The sequence below is a fragment of the Cyanistes caeruleus genome, chromosome 36 (assembly GCF_971803275.1).
Source record: "Cyanistes caeruleus chromosome 36, bCyaCae1.hap1.1, whole genome shotgun sequence".
NCBI classification, from domain to species: Eukaryota; Metazoa; Chordata; class Aves; order Passeriformes; family Paridae; genus Cyanistes; species Cyanistes caeruleus.
The window spans coordinates 1-19,966 of record NC_141737.1 but is presented as its reverse complement, the minus strand read 5'-3'; the positions used below and the strand labels follow the sequence as shown (position 1 = coordinate 19,966).

The 19,966-nt window shown below is 51.0% G+C and overlaps 1 protein-coding gene and 2 long non-coding RNA genes across 3 annotated transcripts; 2 read left to right on the top strand and 1 right to left on the bottom strand.

The window, feature by feature from the left end:
* Window positions 1-3: 3 nt before the first annotated feature.
* LOC111942819 (uncharacterized) lies at window positions 4-6,325 on the bottom strand. Its single transcript, XR_015281479.1, has 3 exons — window positions 6,206-6,325; window positions 3,049-3,140; window positions 4-590 (listed from the first exon to the last, which is right to left on the bottom strand). It is a non-coding gene; the product is annotated as an uncharacterized LOC111942819 (long non-coding RNA).
* Window positions 2,910-8,635, top strand: LOC111945676 (uncharacterized). The gene is made up of 8 exons (XM_086871590.1): window positions 2,910-3,174; window positions 5,885-5,969; window positions 6,704-6,740; window positions 7,780-7,842; window positions 7,921-7,964; window positions 8,059-8,215; window positions 8,309-8,388; window positions 8,461-8,635. The coding sequence occupies exons 1-5, from the start codon at window positions 3,034-3,036 to the stop codon at window positions 7,925-7,927; spliced, it is 333 nt and encodes a 110-aa protein (XP_086727716.1). The 5' UTR covers window positions 2,910-3,033; the 3' UTR covers window positions 7,928-7,964; window positions 8,059-8,215; window positions 8,309-8,388; window positions 8,461-8,635.
* Window positions 8,636-9,475: 840 nt separating this feature from the next.
* Window positions 9,476-12,587, top strand: LOC147647516 (uncharacterized). Its single transcript, XR_015281476.1, has 5 exons — window positions 9,476-9,565; window positions 9,644-9,687; window positions 9,777-9,821; window positions 11,181-11,224; window positions 12,419-12,587. It is a non-coding gene; the product is annotated as an uncharacterized LOC147647516 (long non-coding RNA).
* Window positions 12,588-19,966: the final 7,379 nt, after the last annotated feature.

Below are 19,966 nucleotides of genomic sequence, written 5' to 3'. Positions count from 1 at the left end.
GCATTCGGACAAGTCCTAGCCCGCTACAATGGATCCTTGCGGCGCACGGCTGTGGCCACAGCTCAGAACAAGACCACAAAAGACACCCGATCGGACGCTTAAAAACAGAGATGGGATTCCAAGGCCTCTGAGAGGTCCCAAAGCACAGCTCTGAAAGTGTCAGCGCCTGGCCGAGGAACCCAGAGATCAGAGATGTTAAGAGTGACGCCAGGGTTTCCTGTAACCTCCTGGAAGGGCTAAGGCAAGACACATACGACACGAGGTGCACAAAAGGCACGACAGACAAGTGACCCGACACATCCCCGGACCGCTCTGCCCTGTGCACCTCAGCATTGGGAGCCAAAGTGAGGCTTTCCCTTGAGGCGGCCTAAAGGGCCACTTCTTGAACCTCGCTACGTCCAAAGCAGACTCAAAACTTCCTGGCCACGAGTCCCAGCCCGGCACCCCGCTTCCATCCCCCCTCTGCGGATCGTAGCCTTTGAGTTAGCTCTCGGACGTCCGGGGGGTGAGAGTCCACACGGGCTGCCAAGGAATGCCGCCTCGCCGTCTGCCGAGTTCCTGCCATCACCATGCTGTTTTCTCCTTGTCAGCTACAATAAAGACATCCAAATATCAATGTGAGATCTTCTCAGCACATCTACGAAAACGCAGCACTCACCGTCTCCTGGGAATGCCCAGGTCCTGGGGCTGTATGCTTCAGTCCTGCTAGGATGCTCAGGCTTGCAGAGCCAAACTCTTCAGGGCAGTATTGGTGTGGAACTGAATGACCACCACCTTGATGAGGGGTTAGTAGCTCCCCAGTTGTGGAGGGACAGGGAGTCCAGGGCAGGCCGGGTCAGGAAACCCTCAGTTATCCCACAGCAGTGGGCTGTACACAAATGCTATCTCTTCTGAAATGGCCCTAGTACAAGGTTTACTGCCTGCACCTCTCCAGGGTTCTGGCACTCTCCTGCTTTAGGTTTCCTGCCTGCAGCTGTTTCAGAGAAATAAGGGTGCTGTGAGAGCTGCTGTTCAGAGTTGGGGTTCACAGTGGGGAACACTTGTACTCTACCTTATATCCCATCCTGTACCCCTTATTCTAATTGTTTATCTCTACTCCTCAAGCCTTTTACCTTTGAAGCCCTCCCTCAGCCTCTCCGTGTCACTGCCAAGCTGCCCCACTGAACCCTACAAACTTACAACCCTACGCTTGCAACCGGGGATGCTCCTTATCCATAGGCCCCAAGAGATGTCCCTTAGCCCGGACCAGGCAATCCACAGTTGCTCCCTACCCTACCTAAGTTTGGCCCTGAGACAGGGCAGAGGCTGACAGAGCCGAACTCTTTGCGGAGGCCAGGCACGAAGCCTTACCAACCGCCGCCTCGAGGAGGGGTGGGAGCAATCCCCGGCTGCGGAGGGACAGAGAGCCCAGGGTGGGGCGGGGCGGGAAACCCCCTGTTTCCCCAACCCTGTGGATCGTCCCCCCACTATCTCTTCCTGGCTAGCCCTAGCACCAGGGGTACTGCCTGCACCTCTCGTGGGTTCTGGCACTCTGCTGCTTTAGGGTTCCTGCCTGCAGCTGCCTCAGGGAAACGGGAGCACTGTTAGGGCTGCTGTTTCGGGTTTGAATAGTCCTGTACTCTACCTTATATCCCAACCTGTACCCCTTTTATTTTCACTGTTTGTCTCCAGCCCTCGAGCCTTTTACCTTTGAAGCTCTCCCTCAGCCTCTCTGTGTAACTGCCAAACTGCCCCGCTGAACCCTATAAACTTACAACCCTACGCTTGCAACCGGGGATGCTCCTTATCCATAGGCCCCAAGAGATGTCCCTTAGCCCGGACCAGGCAATCCACAGTTGCTCCCTACCCTACCTAAGTTTGGCCCTGAGACAGGGCAGAGGCTGACAGAGCCGAACTCTTTGCGGAGGCCAGGCACGAAGCCTTACCAACCGCCGCCTCGAGGAGGGGTGGGAGCAATCCCCGGCTGCGGAGGGACAGAGAGCCCAGGGTGGGGCGGGGCGGGAAACCCCCTGTTTCCCCAACCCTGTGGATCGTCCCCCCACTATCTCTTCCTGGCTAGCCCTAGCACCAGGGGTACTGCCTGCACCTCTCGTGGGTTCTGGCACTCTGCTGCTTTAGGGTTCCTGCCTGCAGCTGCCTCAGGGAAACGGGAGCACTGTTAGGGCTGCTGTTTCGGGTTTGAATAGTCCTGTACTCTACCTTATATCCCAACCTGTACCCCTTTTATTTTCACTGTTTGTCTCCAGCCCTCGAGCCTTTTACCTTTGAAGCTCTCCCTCAGCCTCTCTGTGTAACTGCCAAACTGCCCCGCTGAACCCTATAAACTTACAACCCTACGCTTGCAACCGGGGATGCTCCTTATCCATAGGCCCCAAGAGATGTCCCTTAGCCCGGACTAGGCAATCCACAGTTGCTCCCTACCCTACCTAAGTTTGGCCCTGAGACAGGGCAGAGGCTGACAGAGCCGAACTCTTTGCGGAGGCCAGGCACGAAGCCTTACCAACCGCCGCCTCGAGGAGGGGTGGGAGCAATCCCCGGCTGCGGAGGGACAGAGAGCCCAGGGTGGGGCGGGGCGGGAAACCCCCTGTTTCCCCAACCCTGTGGATCGTCCCCCCACTATCTCTTCCTGGCTAGCCCTAGCACCAGGGAACTGCCTGCACCTCTCGTGGGTTCTGGCACTCTGCTGCTTTAGGGTTCCTGCCTGCAGCTGTCTCAAGGAAACGGGAGCACTGTTAGGGCTGCTGTTTAAGGTTTGGGTTAGGGATGGGGTACACTTGTAGTGTACCTTACCTGTACCCCTTATTTTTACTGTTTGCTCAGCTTTTTTTTTTCTACAAGCTCTTGGGACAGACTGGGGGCACTAGGAGGGACTGCCAAGATGAAATCCAAAGGCAAAAGGAGAAAGATCAGCCCTGCAAATCCACACTGGCTCACCCGTTCAAGTGCTACTTCCTGGCAAAATGGTTTGTCCGTCAACATCTCCTCTGAGCAACGCTTCACATCCAAGTGCATCCAGGTGCTCCCCCAGACCCTATGAGATGCTCTCACCGTCACTCCATCAGATGCCAGTGGGAGCCCACCAGAAACTCCTCTCCTCCAGCAGATCCATGCCAGCGTCGATTTGCCACTCGTATTTGGCCCTGTAATAACAGCAAAATTGTTGCCTTCTGTCAGGTACGTGTTGTTAGACACAGGTTTTTCCATAGCCATCTTTTCAAGAATGAGGTGCCATCCCTGCTTGATTGTTAAATTAACAGTAAATTCTGGGAAACCTAAAGGAGAAAAAAAATCTAAAACACTGACAAGTTAATATGGGAACCTTTACATGATTAAACTAGTATGTTTTGAAATAAAGTGAATTCTTCCAGTCCAACTGCAAAAATCCCATTCCTAAAAATAAAATAACCAGAAAACAAGCAGCATAAACAAGCAGCATCAAATTCCCACCAATGTCATCAATAAAATCACAATACCTCCACCAAGTAAGAGAAAAAATCTTATCGTATGAAAAAACCCAAACTACCTCAAGAAGATTCAACACTGAAACACAACGCATCCTAACACCTCAATTACCTATACTAGAATTATCTTGAAAACAAATATTCCCTCAATCCACTCCATCAATACCGCATAAAACAAACAAAATATTCTCACCACAGTGCACTCATATCAAAAGTGCAAAGTGCCCTAAAGCCTTTAAAATCATTAAAAAATTAACCCTAAAATAAAAACTTTCATCTCACTAACGAAAAAAACCCAAAAAACAAAACAAGTAACACAAGCTAAAAAAACTCCACCCTACAATCAAGTACCACAAAAAAGATACTATGCTCTTTCACTAACAGTTCTTGTCACACCACAAAAATTAAACATAAATAAATAGCAACCCTATGGGACTCCATGCAACAAATCACACAAAGTATTAAAAAATAATCAGGCCAAGTCACAAAACTCCAGACCATTCAACTAACGCTAAACATCACTAAAAAAATCCCCAAAGCTCTACCTTTAAACAAATATGTAGGTAGTTACTGATACTCCATTAAAAAAAAAAAAATTAAAGCTAATTAAAAACAAAAAATATCCATCTAAACTACTAAGAAATTGAAAAATATCACCATCCCCCCCATAATACCTATAGAAATCCACTGTATGAATGCCCATGTCCCCAAAAATAATACTAATAATAAACACCGCAACATAAAGAAATCTCAACGTATCATCAACACCCAAACTGAAAAACACAACATGAAATAAGAAAAAGAGATCCGGTAATATACGCCACTACAAACAAAACAAAACAATCAATTACTAAAAATCACCTTAAAACCACTAGATAAGAAACTTCAGATCATTAACAACTGCATCTAACAAAAGCCACCTAATTAACACCCAAAACTCGGCGAACCAAACAAACAATACCCAATTTGAACCCCTACATACCATAAACAAAACTAAAATCCCAATAATACAGATCAAAATCTATTTTAATTGATTTTACCTAAAATACAAAGAAACCCATTCATCAAATTATCTTTACTCAAAAACCAAATTTCACATACTATACAACACAATAAAAAAATACACCATGTACCACCAAAAAATCTAATACTGAATAAAGTAAATAAATAATGCAATAAATATTGAGTAAAAACCACCTCTACTTACTAAATATTACGACGACTATATTTAACTGTTTCTACATAAAAGTATATCTACAATTAAAATACATTACTTGGAGCATTCAACCAAGTATAAGCAACAAAAAATCAAATGTCCTAAAATTACATTATATCAGAATATCCCCTATGTTTGCTTTATGCCCAAACATAAATTCTCTAACTTCAAAACTAAAAAAAAAAAAAAAAATCTTCGAACATAAAATCTATATACAATACCGCCTCACCCAAATTCTCTCTCAAGTCTATTATCTCACACAGACAACAAAAAATCCCTTTTTTACTTTTTAAAAATAACTTCTGGTCGATTAGTGAATACAAAAAAATTGCCGCAGCGGCGGCACTCGGCACCCGGGGGCGGCCCCGCGCTCCCGGCCCCGGACGGAGCGCGGCTCCCGGCAGGAAAGCGGCTCCTCCGGCGGGCGGGGGCGGCCCCGGCCCGGGAGAGCCCGGCCCGCCCAGCGGCACCGGGACCGGCCCGAAGGGGCCCCGGCCGTGCCCGAGCGCCGCGCCAGGAGCGGGCAGAACGGCCGGGACCGACACAGCTCCGGGGCTCCCGCCTGCCGGCCCGGCACAGCCCGCCCCGCCTCCGCACGGCTCTGCCGCTCCCCGGCCGTGCCCGAGCCCCACGCCCGGAGCGGGCAGAGCGGTCGGGACCGACACAGCTCCGTGGCTCCCGCCTGCCGGCCCGGCACAGCTCGGCTCGCCTCAGCACGGCTCTGCCGCTCCCCGGCCGTGCCCGAGCCCCGCGCCCGGAGCGGGTAGAGCGGCCGGGACCGACACAGCTCCGGGGCTCCCGCCTGCCGGCCCGGCACAGCCCGCCCCGCCTCTGCACGGCTCTGCCGCTCCCCGGCAGCTGCCCGGCCGCCAAATTCCCGCTGCACCTCAGCAATTCCCCGGGGAATGCCAGGAGTGCTCCCGTGCAGGGGTGTAAGGGGGCAAAAGGATAAACCTCAGGATAATACAAATGGGGGAGGTACTTTAAGTGGAAAGGGAAAGCATGGATGATGCTTTTCTATGGATCTGAATTAAGGGGAAAATGCCCCCTTTTCCATCACCAGAGAGGTTTAACGCAAGGAAAACCACTCTTTTCCCCAATATCTGCAGGGTTTAAATTAAAAGGGAGAAGCCATTTCTTTACCACTGCCTCTGTTTAAATGGAGTTAGCTGTCCCATTTGGTCATTTTAAGTGTTGCCTTTTCCAGCATTTCAAGGGTTTAAAGCTGCATTTCAGGGCACTTTTACCCACACCCCGGCACCAAATATCTCCAACGGGGGCGAGGCCAGCAGGTATGTAATGGTAATGCCACCTGGGAGTCCATTCTTTTTCTTATTTTCATTTATAACATAGAGAGCCCTGATTAAAGGTCCCTATGAGAGACCATTCAAATCAATACTATTCTTCTCCACCCTAATTAACCACAGGTGGAATGCTACTTAGTAATCACTGAAAAATAATTATGGAAGTCCATAAATTATCCAACTTAACTGGCAACACTGCTGAAACACAAAGTTTTTCTTCTTACCTTTTTTTTCTCCTTTGCTTCATTGTTCTGAGTAATTGTAGCAAAAAAGAAAACACTGTTTTTTCTCAGAGTTTTCTTCTGTGCAGAGCTCCTTACCTCAAATTTAACTCAGAGAAGCCAAACAGCTACAGTCCCTTTGAGGGCCTTTATACCCGGTGGGATTTGCCGCCTCCCCTTTCCCAGGCATCGTGGGAAAAAGAGGCGGGCCCAATTAGGGGTATATTAACCCCAGGCTGTGCTAAGGGGCATTATTCCCTCCAGGGGAATCAGCAGGGGTAAAGAGCTCCTCTCTCATTTTGGTGAAGAGGCTCTTTCAGTTTGCTTCAGCCTGCTAAGAGCAGGCATCTTTTTGGGCATTTGAAGCAACAGAAGTTTTGAAACCACCTTGAAGAAAGCAATATAGAATACAGGGAGTATTTAATTTCTTGATTTTGGGTTGGGGGTTCAGGGGCAATAAGATGCTTCTATAATGACTCTTCTCCTTGGATTTTTTTTTAGGAGGATTGCAATTTCCAGAAGTTCTAGGTCATATCAAGTGCGATACTTCAGATTCTCTCAGCAGATTCATCATAACACAAAAGGGAACCGCCCCCGCAGCAGCTTTCCTTAGCAGCGGATCGTCCCCTCACACAGATTCACTTCAGAGAGATAAGACAAGGGCTGTGGTCACAGAGGGGATAAAAACAGGGCGGTGGGGTAGGATTCACACCGGTTAGGGGTTTTGAGTCAGCTATGCAGGGGGGAAGGTTTGAGAAATGGCCTCTGGGGCCACAGTGAGGGAGAGCCTCACTTTAGCTAACGATGCTGAGGTGGGCAGGGCAGAGCAGTCCCAGGGTGGGTTGTCACTTGTCTCTTGTGCTTTCTGTATCTTCTGTGCATCTCGTGTAATGTTTCTCTTGCCTTAGCTCTTCCAGGAGCTTATAAGAAACCCCAGGTCCTTCCGTTCATCTCCCATCTTCGCGTTCCTCGGTCCGACGCCGGCAAAGCTTCGATTCGGGAGCTCGGACACGCATCAGAATCACATCAGTCTTTAGAAGCACGTGATCATATGTTTCTTTAGGTCTCATTCTCAGCTGTGTTGACAGCTATGTGCAGCAATGTTTCTTTACAGTGGATAAGGACTTGTGCCGATTCAAAGGCAGGCAGAGGCTTCCAGCCACAGGATTCTCGGGCATCCGTCTCTGCGGTTCTTGGAAAAAGTTGTTCCTTTAGCGTCTTTTTCCTCCAGGGTCATCCGAGCCCGGCAGGCTCGCCTCGGGTCCCTCCTAGGTCATCTCGTTCAGCATTCTCTCGGTCCTCGTGAGGACTTTCTTGTCTCAGGGATTTTTCTCTCCCTGTCACGTCCCCTCGTCTCACGTGTCACGGGTGTCTGGGGGCATTCGGTCCGGAGCTGCTCTGCCCTGCCGCCCAGCCTGGTTGTAGGTGTTTAAGGACAAGTCTCGGGCACTTGTAATCGGAGACTTGTAGTACGGGCTGTAGTTGGAGTCTAGGTGGTATTCTTATGTTGGCAGAAGGTGTTTGGAGCTGTGAAGTTACCCTGCAGCACTTTGACTTTTTTCTTAACTTTCTTTCAGATGCAGACGGTTTGACGTCGTGGCAGAGCAGCTATCCCAGATGATGGGGGTCCCCCTGCGAAGGTCGGTCACGGTTTTTCTTTGCAGCGGGGCTGGAACCGGTCACTGTGTTACATCTCTGCTCTTTGTCTTTGTTTCTAGGAAGTAAAGCCGGAAAGCAGCAGGGAGGGCGAAGCAGGTGGAAGGTGAGCCTCGGTTGGTGAAGAGCAGCCGTTGTTCCTGCTGGGGTCTCAGTTTCTGGTGCAACTCCAAGCATCCCTGCTTGTTTGTGTGTTTTAGGCTGCCTCCTCATGCTGTGCTGAGGCCCCCTCACTGACCTGCCAAGAGACCCGGTTTGCTTCACTCATTTGCTGGTGAGCCCCAGCAAATATTACCGGAGTCCGTGACGAAGCCTCGACCTCATCCACGTGTCGGTGCGGTCCCGGTACCCTTTTAGGTGCGGTCGAGGAGTCGCGGCGAGTCGGAAGGAGCGGCGAGGGCGCGCTCAACTTTTAGCGACGCTACATCGCCTCCTCTCCGTTTATCCTAGGCGAACCCTGCGACGACGGCGTCCGCCTCGGAGCATGGCTGAAGCGTGAGGCCCGAGGACCTGGGAGTTCCTAAGAGACGGTGAGTAGGAGTTGGGTTTTGGTGAATATGATAGTAAGATAGTGCACTTATATTTGGTTTTCTTTATCATAGGTGATGATACTTGTCTGAGACAACAGCCCGGTGAGAGAAGAACTTCCCAGACAGCGAGGTGGCTTTGTTTGGCTCCCGACCGGCCTCTCGCCGTGACTCACATCTTCAGCCCTCTGAGAGATAAGTGGAGCCCACAGAGGGGATCAAAGCAGGGCGGCGGTCGGGACTGAGATCGGTTTGGGTTTTTGAGTGAGCTTTGGGGATGGGGAGGTTCTGGAAATGACCCCATAGGCCCCAGTGAGGGAAAGCCTCACTTTGGTTCGCAATGCTGAGGCGGGCAGGGCAGAGCAGTCCCAGGGTGTGTTGTCACTTGTCTCTCGTGCCTTCTGTGTCTTCTGTGCCTTCTGTGCATCTCGTGTAATGTGTCTCTTGCCTTAGCCCTCCCAGGGGCTTATGAGAAACCCTGGGGTCCTTCCGTTCATCTCCCGTCTTTGCGTTCCTCGGCCCGACGCCGGCGAAGCTTCGATTCGGGAGGTCGGACACGTGTCAGAATCGCATCTGTCTTCAGAAGCACGTGATCTTTTTAGGTCTCGTTCTCAGCTGTGTCAACAGCTATATGCAGCAATGTCTCTTTACAGTGGATAAGGACTTGTGCCGATTCAAAGGCAGGCAGAGGCTTCCAGCCACAGGATTCTCAGGCATCCGTCTCTGCGGTTCTTGGAAAATAGTTGTTCCGTTAGCGTCTTTTTCCTCCAGGGTCATCCGAGCCCGGCAGGCTCGCCTCGGGTCCCTCCTCGGTCATCTCGTTCAGCATTCTCTCGGTCCTCGTGAGGACTTTCTTGTCTCAGGGATTTTTCCCTCCCTGTCACGTCCCCTCGTCTCACGTGTCACGGGTGTCTGGGGGTATTCGGTCCGGAGCTGCTCTGCCCTGCCGCCCAGTCCGGTTGTAGGCGTTTAAGGACACGTCCTGGGCACTTGTAATCGGAGACTTGTAGTACGGGCCGTGGTTGGAGTCTAGGTGGTATTCTTATGTTGGCAGAAGGTGTTTGGAGCTGTGAAGTTACCCTGCAGCACTTTGACTTTTTTCCTAACTTTCTTTCAGATGCAGACGGTTTGACGTCGTGGCAGAGCAGCTATCCCAGATGATGGGGGTCCCCCTGAGAAGGTCAGTCACGGTTTTTCTTTGCAGCGGGGCTGGAACCGGTCACTGTGTTACAGCTCGGCTCTTTGTCTTTATTTCTAGGAAGTAAAGCCGGATAGCAGCAGAGAAGGTGAAGGATTGCGAAGGTGAGCCTCGGTTGGTGGAGAGAAGCAGTTGTTCTTGCTGGGGTCTCAGTTTCTGCTATAACTTTTATCCCTTGTTTTTTTTATTTTAGGTGGTCTACTTGCAAGATATCCCAGCCAAGGATACTGGAGGACAGGTGGGTGCAAGCTCTGTGTGTGTTTTGGTGTTTAAGTCCCTGGTTTGCTGCTAGTCTTTAGTTCTCTAAGATAGAATGAAAGAACCACATCACAGATCCCACCTTGCGGATCCTGACACATACTGGAGGACAGGTGGGTGCAAGCTCTCTGTGTGTCTTGGTGTTTAAGTCCCTGGTTTGCTGCTAGTCTTTAGTTCTCTAAGATAGAATGAAAGAACCACATCACAGATGCCACCTTGCGGATCCTGACACACATCGGTGTCACGGACAGGATTCTGAGAGACAGAAGGGGTTGCAGGTTTATCGTGCAGTCATTATCAGGGGAAAAACGTTTCGCCTCAGCCGCCCCTAGCCTGCCACGCCGGTGAGCAGTGTCTAGAAAGCAAGGGAGGTGACTCGAATTTTTTAAAAATAGCACATGCCTCAGGGCAAAGCACCCCACACTCATTTGAGGGCTCTGTCTTCAGAACTTTACAGGGGATCTTTGAGTATGAGAAGTGGGACTGAGTGGTTTTTCTGTTTAAAGTCCCTGGTTTGCTGCTAATCTTCACCTCTAAGATAGAATGAGAGAACCACATCACAAATCCCACCTTGCGGATCCTGACACGAATCGGTGTCACGGACAGGATTCTGAGAGACAGAAGGGGTTGCAGGTTTATCGTGCAGTCATTATCAGGGGAAAGACGTTTCGCCTCAGCCGCCCCTAGCCTGCCACGCCGGTGAGCAGTGTCTAGAAAGCAAGGGAGGTGACTCGAATTTTTTAAAAATAGCACATGCCTCAGGGCAAAGCACCCCACACTCATTTGAGGGCTCTGTCTTCAGAACTTTACAGGGGATCTTTGAGTATGAGAAGTGGGACTGAGAGGTTTTTCTGTTTAAAGTCCCTGGTTTGCTGCTAATCTTTAGTTCTCTAAGATAGAATGAGAGAATCACATCACAAATCCCACCTTGTGGATCCTGACACGAATCGGTGTCACGGACAGGATTCTGAGAGACAGAAGGGGTTGCAGGTTTATCGTGCAGTCATTATCAGGGGAAAGACGTTTCGCCTCAGCCGCCCCTAGCCTGCCACGCCGGTGAGCAGTGTCTAGAAAGCAAGGGAGGTGACTCGAATTTGTTAAAAACAGCACATGCCTCAGGGCAAAGCACCCCACACTCGTTTGAGGGCTCTGTCTTCAGAACTTTACAGGGGATCTTTGGGTACGAGAGGTGGGACTGAGTGGTTTTTCTTCTGTTTCAGTCCCTGGTTGGCTGACAAGCTTTTGTAGTCCCAGATGGAATAAAGGAACCACATCGGGAATTCCACCTTGTGCATTGTGACAGTAACTCAGAGTGCTTTTTTCTTTTCTGTCTTTGCAGGATTCGGCGTTGCCCCGAGCACGGCAAGGAGCAGAGATGAGCAGGTGAGTTGGCATTTTGAAGTTAAATTAGAGGACAGGGCTGTAGTGGGATAGGCCCCTCTGAAGCCAAAGGAGAGGGTTTCTTTGCAAGCTCCCCAGAGCTTTTGCCGGGCAGGGCAGTTCCAATCCATGTTGTCGTTCTCTCGTGTTTCAAGTCATCAGCCATCTCAGCCTCTCGACGTCGTCGTGGATTTTTTTGTCCGAGGAACCGGCCTTCGCATCCGAAGCTATCGCCACGTTCGCCCGGCAGACATCGCCTGCGACTGCCTTGTACCGTGCCTACCTCTGTAAAACTAAGTGCATTGTGCCTGCCTCTGTAACTTAACTGCATTGTGCCTGCCTCTGTAACTTAACTGCATTGTGCCTGCCTCTGTAACTTAACTGCATTGTGCCTGCCTCTGTAACTTAACTTAACTGCATTGTGCCTGCCTCTGTAAAACTAACTGCATTGTGCCTGCCTCTGTAACTTAACTTACCTTAACTGCATTGTGCCTGCCTCTGTAACTTAACTTACCTTAACTGCATTGTGCCTGCCTCTGTAACTTAACTTACCTTAACTGCATTGTGCCTGCCTCTGTAACTTAACTTACCTTAACTGCATTGTGCCTGCCTCTGTAACTTAACTTACCTTAACTGCATTGTGCCTGCCTCTGTAACTTAACTTACCTTAACTGCATTGTGCCTGCCTCTGTAACTTAACTTACCTTAACTGCATTGTGCCTGCCTCTGTAACTTAACTTACCTTAACTGCATTGTGCCTGCCTCTGTAACTTAACTGCATTGTGCCTGCCTCTGTAATTTAACTTAACTGCATTGTGCCTGCCTCTGTAAAACTAACTGCATTGTGCCTGCCTCTGTAACTTAACTTAACTGCATTGTGCCTGCCTCTGTAACTTAACTTACGTTACCTGCATTGTGCCTGCCTTTGTAACTTAACTTACCTTAACTGCATTGTGCCTGCCTCTGTAACTTAACTTTCCTTAACTGCATTGTGCCTGCCTCTGTAACTTAACTTTAACTGCATTGGTTTGGAGCTGCCCTGCCCTGGCACATAGTTAGAGTTAGGTGGAACAATTATAAAAGGTTACAGGTCCTTTTTTCTATCAGGTTTTTGTGTAGAAAATATGTGGGCCTAGAGGGTGGCTGAGTCATAGCTACCATAGAATTCCTCACTGACCACCTTGTGTTGTCTTGCAGGTCTCTGATGCCTATTTTCTGAGGATCTACCGTTTGATGTTGAGAAGCAGCAGTGAGAAGATATCTCAGGGCATTTTGTTCAGCAGAGTGTTTCAAATAAGGGTTGCGGTCACTGTGCGAGTTAGTCTCCTGCTGCGTGTCAGAGTGTGTCTGTCTGTGAGAGTCGGTGGGTCAGGGTCTGCTTGTGTGCATGTGTGTCGATTGGTTCTAACCTCGTATATATGGCTTTTGCTTTTCAGGAATTACTATTCACTTTTAAATTTAGAATAAAAAATCCCCAGCTGGGGGGGTTTTTTTTTTTTCCCTCCCAGCTGGGGTTTTTTTTCCTCGGTCCCGGCCGGTCTGCGAGGCGACAGTCATCGCCAAAGTTTGGGCACGGACCGGCCCCGGACCGAGGTTTTCGTCAGGCAGGCTGAATTCGAGGCCCCCCGGGAACCGAGTTCCCGTGGGGAAGGAGGGGGGGGTGTGTGTGTGTGTGTGGAGGGGTTCTAACCTCATATGTATTGCTTTTGCTTTCCAGGACTTGCAATTCACTTTTAAATTTAGAATAAAAAATCCCCAGCTGGGGGGGTTTTTTTTTTTTCCCTCCCAGCTGGGGTTTTTTTTCCTCGGTCCCGGCCGGTCTGCGAGGCGACAGTCATCGCCAAAGTTTGGGCACGGACCGGCCCCGGACCGAGGTTTTCGTCAGGCAGGCTGAATTTGAGGCCCCCCGGGAACCGAGTTCCCGTGGGGTAGGAGGGGGGTGTGTGTGTGTGTGTGTGTGTGTGGAGTGGTTCTAACCTCATATGTATTGCTTTTGCTTTTCAGGACTTGCAATTCACTTTTAAATTTAGAATAAAAAATCCCCAGCTGGGGGGGGTTTTTTTTTTTCCCTCCCAGCTGGGGTTTTTTTTCCTCGGTCCCGGCCGGTCTGCGAGGCGACAGTCATCGCCAAAGTTTGGGCACGGACCGGCCCCGGACCGAGGTTTTCGTCAGGCAGGCTGAATTCGAGGCCCCCCGGGAACCGAGTTCCCGTGGGGTAGGAGGGGGGTGTGCGTGTGTGTGTGGAGTGGTTCTAACCTCATATGTATTGCTTTTGCTTTTCAGGACTTGCAATTCACTTTTAAATTTAGAATAAAAAATCCCCAGCTGGGGGGGTTTTTTTTTTTTCCCTCCCAGCTGGGGTTTTTTTTCCTCGGTCCCGGCCGGTCTGCGAGGCGACAGTCGTCGCCAAAGTTTGGGCACGGACCGGCCCCGGACCGAGGTTTTCGTCAGGCAGGCTGAATTCGAGGCCCCCCGGGAACCGAGTTCCCGTGGGGTAGGAGGGGGGTGTGCGTGTGTGTGTGGAGTGGTTCTAACCTCATATGTATTGCTTTTGCTTTTCAGGACTTGCAATTCACTTTTAAATTTAGAATAAAAAATCCCCAGCTGGGGGGGTTTTTTTTTTTTCCCTCCCAGCTGGGGTTTTTTTTCCTCGGTCCCGGCCGGTCTGCGAGGCGACAGTCATCGCCAAAGTTTGGGCACGGACCGGCCCCGGACCGAGGTTTTCGTCAGGCAGGCTGAATTCGAGGCCCCCCGGGAACCGAGTTCCCGTGGGGTAGGAGGGGGGTGTGCGTGTGTGTGTGGAGTGGTTCTAACCTCATATGTATTGCTTTTGCTTTTCAGGACTTGCAATTCACTTTTAAATTTAGAATAAAAAATCCCCAGCTGGGGGGGTTTTTTTTTTTTCCCTCCCAGCTGGGGTTTTTTTTCCTCGGTCCCGGCCGGTCTGCGAGGCGACAGTCGTCGCCAAAGTTTGGGCACGGACCGGCCCCGGACCGAGGTTTTCGTCAGGCAGGCTGGTTTTCAGGCTCCCGGGAGCCACGTTCCCGAGGACCACCGACAGCAGGATTATAACGGGGCGGTGGAGAGGAGAGTGAAGGTGCGTACGTGTGCGAGCTGAAGCCGGCTTCTGTGGTGAATGAGTATTGTGTTTTCTGTGTGCTCCTTGTGGTTTGGCATAGCAGTAATAATGAAACAGCATGTATTGACCTTTCCAGAACTGTAGAAATAGTTATTTTCTGTTAATACATATTTGGCTTGTATTGTTCAGTATTTGCATTTGCTGCTGTGTTTTGCTGTATTACTCTGTATGTGAATTAGGAATTTTTCAGTGTGTACATGGATTGTATTGTAATGTATTTGTCTCCAGTTTCTCTGTGTTTTGCTGTAGTGTAAATAAATTCAGTAAATAAAGGTGAATAAACTTTCATCCCCCTCCCCCTTCTCCCCCCTGGCTCTTGTGTTTTTGGTGTGGTGTAGTCATTATTTTTGTTCTATTTCTTGCTTTTCAATCTCTTTCTAACTTTCTCTGAGTCTGTGTCACTGTTGCTCACTCTATTTTTCTGTTTCTTTTCTCTCCAACTCTGTTTCCTTTCCCTCTAGCTCTGAGTTAGACAGAAAGCAACTGGACTTGCTTCCTTTCCACCGTAACTCCGAGTTACGGTGAACAGGAATTGTCTCAGTTTCCTTTCTCTCTGCCTCTGAGTTAGACAGAAAAGAAATAGAGTCGGTTTCTCTCCACTCTCCCTCGGTTTCTTTTCTCTCCAACTCTGTTTCCTTCCCCTCTAGCTCCGAGTTAGACAAAAAGAAACTGGACTCTATTCCTTTCCACCGTAACTCTGAGTTACGGTGAACAGGAATTGTCTCCGTTTCCTTTTTCTCTGCCTCTGAGTTAGGTGGAAAGGAAGTAGAGTTGGTTTCTCTCCACTGTCCCTCTCTTTCTTTTCACTTTGACTCTGTTTCCCTTTTCTCTGTGACTCTGACTTGGACTTAGTTTCTTTTTGCTCCCCCTCTGTTTCTCTTTTCTCTCTGACTCTGACTTGGACTTAGCTTGTTTTTGCTCCCCCTCTCTTTCCCTTTTCTCTGTGACTCTGACTTGGACTTAGTTTCTTTTTGCTCCCCCTCTCTTTGCCTTTTCTCTGTGCCTCTGACTCGGACTTAGCTTCTTTTTGCTCCCCCTCTCTTTCCCTTTTCTCTGTGACTCTGACTTGGACTTAGTTTCTTTTTGCTCCCCCCCTCTTTCCCTTTTCTCTGTGCCTCTGACTCTGACTTGGACTTAGCTTCTTTTTACTCCCCCTCTGTTTCTCTTTTCTCTCTGACTCTGACTTGGACTTAGTTTCTTTTTGCTCCCCCTCTCTTTCCCTTTTCTCTGTGCCTCTGACTCTGACTTGGACTTAGCTTCTTTTTGCTCCCCCTCTGTTTCCCTTTTTTCTGTACCTTGGACTTAGTTTCTCTTCACTCTCTGTATTTTCTTTCCCTCAAACTTTAACTCATTTCTCTTCTCTCTAACTTCTTCTTTTGCTTTCTAGCTTTAAACTTTAAACTTAGAAAAAGCAGCAGTAGAACCTTTCGTGCTCCCGGGGAGTAAAAAAACAAATTAAAAATTATAAAGTACATTACCACTTACTCCCCGGGAGCACGAAACCTTCTACTGCTGCACCAGACTTATTATTTTTATTCTTTTTCTTTATAGTATATATACTATATAGGGGGCCCTGCCCCCTCCCACCTACACCATACCTAGTCCCCACCCCTATCCCACTGTCACTCACTCATGACACACCAATGACCCTCCCCTAGCACTCACCCAAGCCCTTCACCCACCCCTCCTGCACACCCCCCATCCCCAAGCACCCCCTCCCCCTATACACACCCCATCCCCTAGCACCCACCCCCCTATGCACCCCCCAGCCCCAAGCACCCACCCCTACTGCACACCCCCCCATCCCCTAGCCCCCACCCCTACTGTACACCCCCCCATCCCCAAGCACCCACCCCTACTGCACACCCCCCCTAGCCCCCACCCCTCAAGCACACCCCAGCCCCAAAGACAGCCCCCCACCCCAGCACCCCCACTCCCAACACACCAGCAACAACGGCAGCCCCCCCAAACAACACAACACCCACCAAAACACCACCCCTCAACCCCAGCACAGCCCCCGAACTGCCCATCACACCACACCACCCCCCGGCGCCGCTCCGCCCCTCGGGACCGCCCCAGAACCGTCGATCACGCCGCCCCACCCCCGGCACCGCCCCCCAGAACCGCCCCCACGCCGTCCGTCACACAGCCCCGCCCCGCGACCCCGCCCCCGGCACCACCCCCCGCGCCGTCCGTCACGCGGCCCCGCCCCTCGGGACCGCCCTGCGCGTGTCAGTCACCGAGCCCCGCCCCCGGCACCGCCCCCGAGCCGCCCGTCACGCCTCCCCGCCCCCCGGCACCGCCCCCGAGCCGCCCGTCACGCCTCCCCGCCCCCCGGCACCGCCCCCGAGCCGCCCGTCACGCCTCCCCGCCCCCCGGCACCGCCCCGCCCGTCAACGCGCTCCGCCCCGATGACATCACACGGCCGCCATTTTGTAAAAAAATATCAACATTCATATTTTTAATGAAATACATACAAAAACACGACAAAACGACACGATAACACAACCACCCCACCCCGCACACACCCCGCCGACCGCGCCACGGCAAAAAATCGGTCCCGAAGCCGCAGAAAAAGTCGCGATCACGGTCGCCCCCACCAAGCCCCGCGCCGCCGCGGGAGCGCCCCGCGCCGACCCGGAACGACCCTCCGGCGCGCGCCAGCGCGCCGGAGGGTCGTTCCGGGTCGGCGCGGGGCGCTCCCGCGGCGGCGCGGGGCCGGTAAACCCCCCGGCACGGGCGCCGCCATCTTGACCGGAAGTGCGTCACCGGCACCACGGCAACCGCCCGGAACTGCCCTCCTGGCCGCCCCGCCCACCGGTACCGCCCCCGAGCCGTCCGTCACGCCGCCCCGCCCCCCGGCACCGCCCCCCCGCCTGCCCGTCAAGGCGCTCCGCCCCGATGACATCAGACGGCCGCCATTTTGTAAAAAAATATAAACATTAACATTTTTAATAAAATAGGTCCAGAAACACGACAAAAACACACCGTAACACAAGCACCACACCCCGCACGCACGCCGCGGACCCCGCCACGCCAAAAAACCCGTCCCGAAGCCCCGGAAACAATCCCGATCACCGTCACACCCCCAAGCGCGCGCGGCCGCGGGAGCGCCCCGCGCCGACCCGGAACGACCCTCCGGCGCGCTGGCGCGCGCCGGAGGGTCGTTCCGGGTCGGCGCCGGGCGCTCCCGCGGCCGCGCGGCTCCGGTAAACCCCCGGCACGGGCGCCGCCATCTTGACCGGAAGCGCGTCACCGGCACCCCGGCACCCGCCCGGAAGCCCCCACGGCGCATGCGCGGCGCCATTTTGTCCCGGAAAAAATCAAATCGAGAATCCCAAATCCCGGGGCCGAGAAGCGCGAAAAAAACGGCACCGAATGCCGCGCGGCAGCGCGGCATTCGGTGCCGTTTTTCTCGCGTTTCTCGGCGCCCCGTTTCAAAGCCACACACAAGCAGGACACTACAATTATGCATAACCACATGGGCGCGGCCATTTTGAACCGGAAATATAGGGCGCGGCCATGTTTATCCCGGAAATATAGGGCGCGGCCATTTTGAACCGGAAATATAGGGCGCGGCCATGTTTTTGCCGGAAATACAGGGCGCGGCCATTTTAAACCGGAAATACATGGGCGCAGCCATGTTTTTGCCGGAAATACAGGGCGCGGCCATTTTGAACCGGAAATTGATGGGCGCCGCCATGTTTTTGCCGGAAATACAGGGCGCGGCCATTTTAAACCGGAAATACATGGGCGCAGCCATGTTTTTGCCGGAAATACTTAGCAGCCGCCATATTTAATCTGAAATTCAAAGCTACAGCTCCAGACTCGAGTTCCAGGTTGCAATTCCAGGCTCAAGTTCCAGGTTATGGTTCTAAATCAGGGTTCTAGGTCAGGGTTCTAGGTCAGGGTTCTAGATCAGGTTCTAGATCAGGTTCTAGATCGGGTTCTAGATCGCGTTCTAGATCGGGTTCTAGATCAGGTTCTAGATCGGGTTCTAGATCAGGTTCTAGATCAGGTTCTAGATTCAGTTTCACTTTCGGTTTCACTTTCGGTTTCGGTTTCACTTTCACTTTCGGTTTCACTTTCGGTTTCGGTTTCACTTTCGGTTTCGGTTTCAGTTCAGTTTCACTTTCGGTTTCACTTTCACTTTCGGTTTCACTTTCACTTTCGGTTTCGGTTTCACTTTCAGTTTCACTTTCAGTTTCACTTTCACTTTCGGTTTCGGTTTCACTTTCAGTTTCACTTTCGGTTTCACTTTCACTTTCGGTTTCACTTTCAGTTTCAGTTTCACTTTCGGTTTCACTTTCACTTTCGGTTTCACTTTCAGTTTCAGTTTCACTTTCACTTTCACTTTCGGTTTCAGTTTCACTTTCAGTTTCAGTTTCACTTTCGGTTTCAGTTTCAGTTTCACTTTCGGTTTCACTTTCACTTTCGGTTTCGGTTTCACTTTCAGTTTCACTTTCAGTTTCACTTTCACTTTCGGTTTCGGTTTCAGTTTCACTTTCAGTTTCGGTTTCGGTTTCACTTTCAGTTTCGGTTTCACTTTCAGTTTCACTTTCGGTTTCACTTTCACTTTCGGTTTCACTTTCACTTTTGGTTTCACTTTCACTTTCGGTTTCACTTTCGGTTTCGGTTTCACTTTCGGTTTCGGTTTCACTTTCGGTTTCACTTTCACTTTCGGTTTCACTTTCACTTTCGGTTTCACTTTCGGTTTCAGTTACACTTCCGGTTTCGGTTTCAGTTTCACTTTCACTTTCGGTTTCGGTGTCACTTTCAGTTTCACTTTCAGTTTCGGTTAGGGTTAGGGTTAGGGTTAGGGTTAGGGTTAGGGTTAGGGTTAGGGTTAGGGTTAGGGTTAGGGTTAGGGTTAGGGTTAGGGTTAGGGTTAGGGTTAGGGTTAGGGTTAGGGGGTTAGGGTTAGGGTTAGGGTTAGGGTTAGGGTTAGGGTTAGGGTTAGGGTTAGGGTTAGGGTTAGGGTTAGGGTTAGGGTTAGGGTTAGGGTTAGGGTTAGGGTTAGGGTTAGGGTTAGGGTTAGGGTTAGGGTTAGGGTTAGGGTTAGGGTTAGGGTTAGGGTTAGGGTTAGGGTTAGGGTTAGGGTTAGGGTTAGGGTTAGGGTTAGGGTTAGGGTTAGGGTTAGGGTTAGGGTTAGGGTTAGGGTTAGGGTTAGGGTTAGGGTTAGGGTTAGGGTTAGGGTTAGGGTTAGGGTTAGGGTTAGGGTTAGGGTTAGGGTTAGGGTTAGGGGTAGGGTTAGGGTTAGGGTTAGGGTTAGGGTTAGGGTTAGGGTTAGGGTTAGGGTTAGGGTTAGGGTTAGGGTTAGGGTTAGGGTTAGGGTTAGGGTTAGGGTTAGGGTTAGGGTTAGGGTTAGGGTTAGGGTTAGGGTTAGGGTTAGGGTTAGGGTTAGGGTTAGGGTTAGGGTTAGGGTTAGGGTTAGGGTTAGGGTTAGGGTTAGGGTTAGGGTTAGGGTTAGGGTTAGGGTTAGGGTTAGGGTTAGGGTTAGGGTTAGGGTTAGGGTTAGGGTTAGGGTTAGGGTTAGGGTTAGGGTTAGGGGGTTAGGGTAGGTTAGGGTTTAGGGTTAGGGTTAGGGTTAGGGTTAGGTTAGGGTT

Bases quoted from the DNA above. Each gene is read 5' to 3' on its own strand.
- LOC111945676 (XM_086871590.1), top strand. From the start codon at position 3,034: ATGAGATGCTCTCACCGTCACTCCATCAGATGCCAGTGGGAGCCCACC. The intron at 5,970-6,703 runs GTATGTAATGGT...ATTTTTTTTTAG, and splicing joins AACGGGGGCGAGGCCAGCAG to GAGGATTGCAATTTCCAGAA. The intron at 6,741-7,779 runs GTGCGATACTTC...ACTTTCTTTCAG, and splicing joins GAAGTTCTAGGTCATATCAA to ATGCAGACGGTTTGACGTCG.